This window comes from Montipora foliosa, chromosome 2, assembly GCF_036669935.1.
Source record: "Montipora foliosa isolate CH-2021 chromosome 2, ASM3666993v2, whole genome shotgun sequence".
Classification (NCBI taxonomy): domain Eukaryota; kingdom Metazoa; phylum Cnidaria; class Anthozoa; order Scleractinia; family Acroporidae; genus Montipora; species Montipora foliosa.
This window is the reverse complement of record NC_090870.1, coordinates 33,071,826-33,078,371: the sequence shown is the minus strand read 5'-3', so window position 1 is coordinate 33,078,371 and position 6,546 is coordinate 33,071,826. Positions and strand designations below refer to the sequence as shown.

Genomic DNA, 6,546 nt, shown 5'->3' with positions numbered 1-6,546 from the left:
GATCCTTCAGTTCGCGTTCAACTTCTTTTTCAAAAGCGACCAGCACCTTCCTGATGTTCTTTGTCGACTCCACCAACGATCCAACTGCGATATCGTCATCGTGGTGACCCCCTTCTATCTGGTTCATAACTATAGACAAATAGTCAACTACCTTAAGTTCTTTGCCGGATGCAAAGCATGCCCACAAGACCTTTCTGTTCCACTCCTCTTTCTTGCATAGAGATTAAGGAGGATACTAAGGTCCCTCTTGATTTCAAATACAGTCAAGCATTTGAAGAGATCTTCTCGTTGCACCGCACGCAAACCTTCCTTTAGGTTAGACACATCCTCCCACGAAGAACGAGAGCGGCGAAGAATGTCTAGAGCTGTGGAATCCCTCTCAGTAGTGAGTCCAGTGCAGTAAAAAAAAAGCTCATCCAGTTGATCTTTCCTCAAACTGCCAGATGTTTGAATCACAACACTATGAAAAGCTCGTCGGAGTTTGTCAGTTAAGCTGTTGTAAGTTTGTGATGACATGATGGCGGTGTCATCGATGGCGGCAGGACAAATTCATCTTCATTACGCTTTTATACTCCAAATTAGTAAATAACACCAAAAAAGGGCAAAAAAATGACGTTGCTAAGATCTCGATCATGCATTACTTATCCATGCTGACTTGCACGTAACGTGTAGTAGACCTCGCTCCAATAATCCCGAAAGATCGCCTAAGAATTTACCTCAATTTTTTCTAAAAATCTCAAAGTTTTACCGAAAAATACCAACATTTTAATAAAAAATACCAACGTTTAAAGATCCTAAAGGGAAAACAAGCCGCCTACTCAAAAGTTATTGTGAAATAAACATAACTTCAGTAGAGGCCATTCAATTCTTGTACAAATCCCATAATACACCTCTTTTAACTCCCAAAAATCTGCATAGGCATTGTTTTCGACTTCTCTTGGGACATTTTCATATCCCAAGAGAAATTGCAAACCGGAAAATTTCAATTTAAAGAAATGTTGGCCGGCGAAAATAAAACGTGGATGGATTCCTCAAACGTGAAAAACTGACTGCTATATTAAAATTTGGTTTTATCAACGGAGTTCATAATGTAAATTGGCCACCGTACAGAGATTCTAAAAGCTGACGTTTCGAGCGTTAGCCCTTCGTCAGAGCGAATCGTTATCAACTCCGTTGATAAAACCAAATTTTTGTATACTACTTCCCCATCGACGCAGCACCACAGTTTCTTTAGAAACTACCCCTTCATGACTGCTATATTGTCTGTTCGGGTCTGTCATTTTACCAAGGAGGACTTCAAGCGGGATCTTCAGGTATATGAACATTGGTATTGGTGACATTCGCTTCATACAGAAATCTCAGTCAACTAGTCCAAAATATCATTATATTGGAGCGAGAAAACTGAATCAAGCCATATATAGACGACTTTCACAGCGCTAATAAACGTAACTTGAAATGTGGGGAAATTTTGTCAGCAGTATAGAAACTACCGTCGGAAACCATTTACCCTTATCATTTAATGGAAATACATTTGATGGAAATACATAAATCGATCGTTTGTTTTGAAGTTGTAACAGGGATCTCGTAGAAAGCCACAGTAGACAGATTGAACTTGATTTCCAGGCATTTACTTCACAGCAATGAGCGCGGGATATCACTGCAAGCTCTCTTTCGCTTTGCAAAACTCCTGCATGACTCAAATATAAAACCCTTTTAACGACCACGAGGTAAATATGTTCAGAGGTGGAGCTAATATCAATACAATTTAGCCTCTGGATTAAGATTCAAGTCTACAAAGTATTGTTCTCCTCGCCTGTGTTTTTCTTCTTTACATCAAGTACATTTAGTCATCCGGTTGTCATCCGGAGAAATCCTTGACCATTGCTAAGTCAGCCTCGTTTGCATATGCAAAAACAAAAATGGCGGATTTAAATTTAAATTTGCCTATTTTTGAAGCGTTATTGTTGGCTATTTAAACACATTTTAGTCCAAATGACTGGTCAAGTATGACAATACAGGTAAAGAACTTTCGATTCCAAGAAACTTTTTCTAGACCGTACTTTCCCTTCAAAGTACATACCCGCTCGAGAAAGCGACAAATTATTTCATACTATGCAACAAGGTCTACCCATGAAATGTCTTTGTATTTCTATGTCAGATTTGATTACTTTGCCTGATCAAACCCCTCGCAAATCGTTCGGTGATTAAAAAAGGATATTCCACTTTTGTGTTAACCCTGAGAATGTGCTTCAATGTTTTTTCTTGCTTCTTTTATCCTCTCACATCTTCCGCAAACCGGTCGGTTGACAACGACCGGTGTGGCGTGCCATTTCTCTGGGGGAATAACTCTATTGATCTCTTCGACTGCGGACTGAACTGGAAAGCTACTTTGATTTACTGTTCCAAGTGTCATGTGGAAGTCTTGCAGTTGTGTGTGCGGGATGTGTTTGTCTACACCGGCAATTTCTTTGAGATCTCGCTCGTTCTGCAGGACCCACTGTGTTAAAACCTGTTGTGATTTCTTGTCGGCCATGAGCACAAGTGAAACCGCGTCGCCATATCCATGAATTGCACATTCTATCTTATCAAACCATATTTCGCGAGGCGTCCACGGATAATTGTTCAGAAAATGCCCGATTTTTAATGCCTCATCTTCTGTGTAGCAACAGTAATAGTCGAAGGCCACATGAAGATTTCCAACTTCCTTCGTGTTCAAACTTCGTGGTTGGCCAAACCTTTTCAAAACTGACGCCGCAAGTTTCATATTTTCTGTAAGTTCCGGCGGCCAAGAATTGTATTTCTGGTAAAAAGCAGCTCCATACATTTGCGTGACATCATCGTTGCGTGCGACACACTTTGGACTGCAACCAGGACCACCAGCCGATGGAAAAGCAGGGCTGTACACCAGACATTTTTCTGATCTCCGGAATTTCCGGTCAAATATAAACCATCTAAAGGCACAAAATGACACGATTAAAACAACCAAGAGTACTAAAAGATAACAACTTTGAACACTCGGGCGTACAAGCCTCATTTTTCTGCTGAATCAGTGGTCACGCTATCTATCTAATTTTGTTCCGTGATATTTTAATTTGCTCGTCACTCTCGGGTTGGTACTTTAAGTAGGATTATTAAAGTGTATCGTAAAGAACATAAATTATCATATCGACCAATATATCAGCATCTATAGCCTTCTGCAGCCAAGTACATCCATGCATAAATATGGTTATACACATGTTTATACGCCATACATGGATACACATGGTTATACATACATACACGTTAATACTTACACATGTACATGTTCATACGCTGCAATACATGGATATAATTAGTTAAATATATAAAAACATGTGGTTATAAATGGATTGCGTGGTAATAGATGGACATATATGGCTATACATCATGACTATACATAGCATTTAATTCATTCTTGTACATAGCTTTTCATTTTTGTACATAACCTTTTCTGTATTACATACAGTAAACACCGGTCACGCCAAAACGCAGACTGCAGACTGTGCAGACCGTGCAGACCAGGGGTACAGTATGACGTTACTCTCACTATTATTAGGAGCTAACCGTAAACAGGCTAACCTGAATGTTATTTAGGCCTTATTAGGCTAACCGAATGTTATTTAGGCCTAATTCAGGCTAACCGAATTTTCATTTTACAGACGGTCTGCACAATCTGCAGTCTGCGTTTTTCAGTGCTCCAGTAAACACCCACACATAAGAACCTAGATTTTCCAAGCGAGGCTAAATAGGTTCTTATAAGAATGGTATTTACAGTACTTTTAGGCTATCTAGGTTCTTAAATTTGTTCCTATTCCACAAAAGATATCTACTCTATGATACATATGGTATGACTGATTTCCTCTGATGAGTGTGCTGATACCTTTATATTTCAATCATTACCATGAAAAAAGAGTTTTAAAAAAGGTCTGTGCAGTTTAAAATTTGTTCCAGACACTTGAAATTTCAAGGTCATTTTCTGAAATAAGAACGTGTTTAAACTTTTTAATGCTAAACTGGTTCTTATGTAACGGGGGGTTGGGGAGGGGGGGGGGGGGTGGCGTCTATAATGAAATTTTTAGCCTAACAGGTTCTTATGTGTGGGTGTTGACTGTATCATATGTATTACCCTAATCACGATATTATGATAACTTTAATAATCCTACTTAAGGTGGCTGGAACCAGTTTCACCACTTCAAGAGACATTCTTATTAGAAGCTGGGTTATAACTGAAACACTGTATCACGTAACTGGAATGTTATGGTTCCATATGAAACACCAGTGATAACTTAACAAAATGCTTCCTTTATTGTGACATAATAGGTTACCATGGCAACATGAAAGCTCTCCAAAGACATTCTATATTTCGTCTTTACTTGCATATATCTAAAAAATGAACCGGGTAACCCCATTTTTTATTGAAGAATAGTAATTAGCAATCTGAGATAGAACTATGACCAAAGTTTCAAAAAATTCTTGGCAGCCAATTCAGGGACACCTTAAATTTTTCGAAAATGACGGGGCTTCAATGTTTTTTTCTTTCTTTTATTAAACTCTCACATCTTTCGCTTGCCATTTCCTTTGGGAAAAATTTCTGTTGATCTCTTCGACTGCGGACTGAACTGGAAAGCTACTTTGATTCACTTTTTCCAAGTGTCATCTGAAAGTCTTGCAGTTGAGTGTGCGGGATGTGTTTGTGTAAACCGGCAGTTTCTTTAAGATCTCGCTCGTTCTGCAAAACTGTCAAAACCTGTCGCGGTTTCTTGTCGGCCATGAGGACAAGTGAAACCGCGTCACCATATCCGCGAATTGCACATTTTATCTTATCAAACCATATTTCGTGAGGCGTCCAAGGATAATTGTTTAGAAACTGCCCAAGTTTTCCTTCTTCAGCTGCGGTGTAGCAGCAGTAATAGTCGAATGTCGGCCAGCCCCTTTCGTGTCTCTTCGACTGCGGACTGAACTGGAAAGCTACTTTGATTCACTTTTTCCAAGTGTCATGTGAAAGTCTTGCAGTTGAGTGTGCGGGATGTGTTTGTGTAAACCGGCAGTTTCTTTGAGATCTCGCTCGTTCTGCAAAACTGTCAAAACCTGTCGCGGTTTCTTGTCGGCCATGAGGACAAGTGAAACCGCGTCACCATATCCGCGAATTGCACATTCTATCTTATCAAACCATATTTCGTGAGGCGTCCAAGGATAATTGTTTAGAAACTGCCCAAGTTTTCCATCTTCAGCTGCGGTGTAGCAGCAGTAATAGTCGAATGTCGACCAGCTCCTTTCGTGTCTAAACTGCGCGGCTGGCCGAACCGTTTTAAAATCGACGCAGCAAGTCTCATATTCTCAGCTAGTTCTCTCGGTCAAGAATGAAATTGCTCGTAAAATATTGCCACATAATTACACGTGGCTTCCCCTGCTGTCCTTGGAATACATCTTGGGCTACGTCCTGCACCACCTTCTGATTGAAATGCGGGATTAACACCACGCATTTTTCGGATGTGGGCAATAATTCGAAAAAAAAAACGCTTTTCGGACAGCCAAAGCAAAGCATGAAAACATAACAAAGGTGGTAAAATAAATAAACTTTTTTGACTCAAACAGCGTCGGTAACGCAATGAATGCAGCGTTGGTAATTGGTTCACCCCGGGTTGCTCGGGTGACCCTCCACCCAGGAAATGTTTTGTTCTTAAAAGCGGGGCCTAACTGTAGTTGATACTTTCTGACAAAATAGAGATTTTGGTACAGGTTTATCCACCTTTCGAACAACTAAGGCTTGGCAGTTTATTTTGCAAAAGTCCTGAAACTTTTCTGGGGTATTATACACCATATTCCAAAATTTCACCTTATTCCAATTTGAAATATGGTGTATGGATGACGTTAATTCCTCCTAGTCTGCAAAGGAAAAAGTCTCAAGGTATACATATAAACATGTTAAAAGACCAGCCTTTCATATCTTGGAAGGTTCTTGGGAGTTTTGGGAAATAGGACCCGGGACTTTAAACGTTTTTCCAAGAAGTAAACTAAAAAATTCCTTTCTTTGAAACATCTTTTTTTTAAGATACAGAGGGCCTCTTCAGGAGTGAATACCAGACCCCAGTTATTCAAGGGGGTGGCGATAGCTACTGGAAGAACACCGGATGAATCACTATCGAATGGACAATATTGGTTTTGCCATTCCCTTTTGTTTGTCTTTCCTGCATCTAGACCATGATCAATAGCACAAACCTATTCTTATAATTAAAACCTGAATTCAATCCTTAATTCATCATTCGGTTGCAAAGTAAAACATTGGTTTAAATATGATTACCAGGACTAGGATGAATTTGTTCCTATACTCTTTACCTTTAAAGTCACACAAGGGCTAGTACCAAGTTATGTCGACCAAGGTTGACTCTAAAAACAACTCTTGATAACTGTTGCTGTAAACTAACAACGTCTGTAAAACTAATACTAATCCTGACCAATATTGTACACTAATTGTTCCAATGCTAAAATCCCAAATAAAACTGTGATCAGGCAGCCTCGCTGCGTTTC

At 39.6% G+C, this 6,546-nt stretch overlaps 2 protein-coding genes across 2 annotated transcripts in view; one reads left to right on the top strand and one right to left on the bottom strand.

Annotated features, from left to right (window-relative positions):
- Window positions 1–148, bottom strand: part of LOC137992882 (uncharacterized) — an 8,388-nt gene extending 8,240 nt beyond the window's left edge. The window contains exon 1 of the mRNA XM_068838447.1: window positions 1–148. This exon is cut by the window's left edge and continues 167 nt beyond it. Within this exon, the coding sequence (XP_068694548.1) occupies window positions 1–127 (127 nt within the window). The 5' untranslated portion in view covers window positions 128–148.
- LOC137990709 (prostaglandin E synthase 2-like) overlaps window positions 1–6,185 on the top strand; it is a 26,423-nt gene extending 20,238 nt beyond the window's left edge. The window contains exon 4 of the mRNA XM_068835822.1: window positions 6,071–6,185. Coding sequence (XP_068691923.1) covers window positions 6,071–6,095 — 25 coding nt within the window. The 3' untranslated portion in view covers window positions 6,096–6,185. The remainder of the gene's footprint in view (window positions 1–6,070) is intronic.
- The last annotated feature ends 361 nt before the right edge of the window (window positions 6,186–6,546 follow it).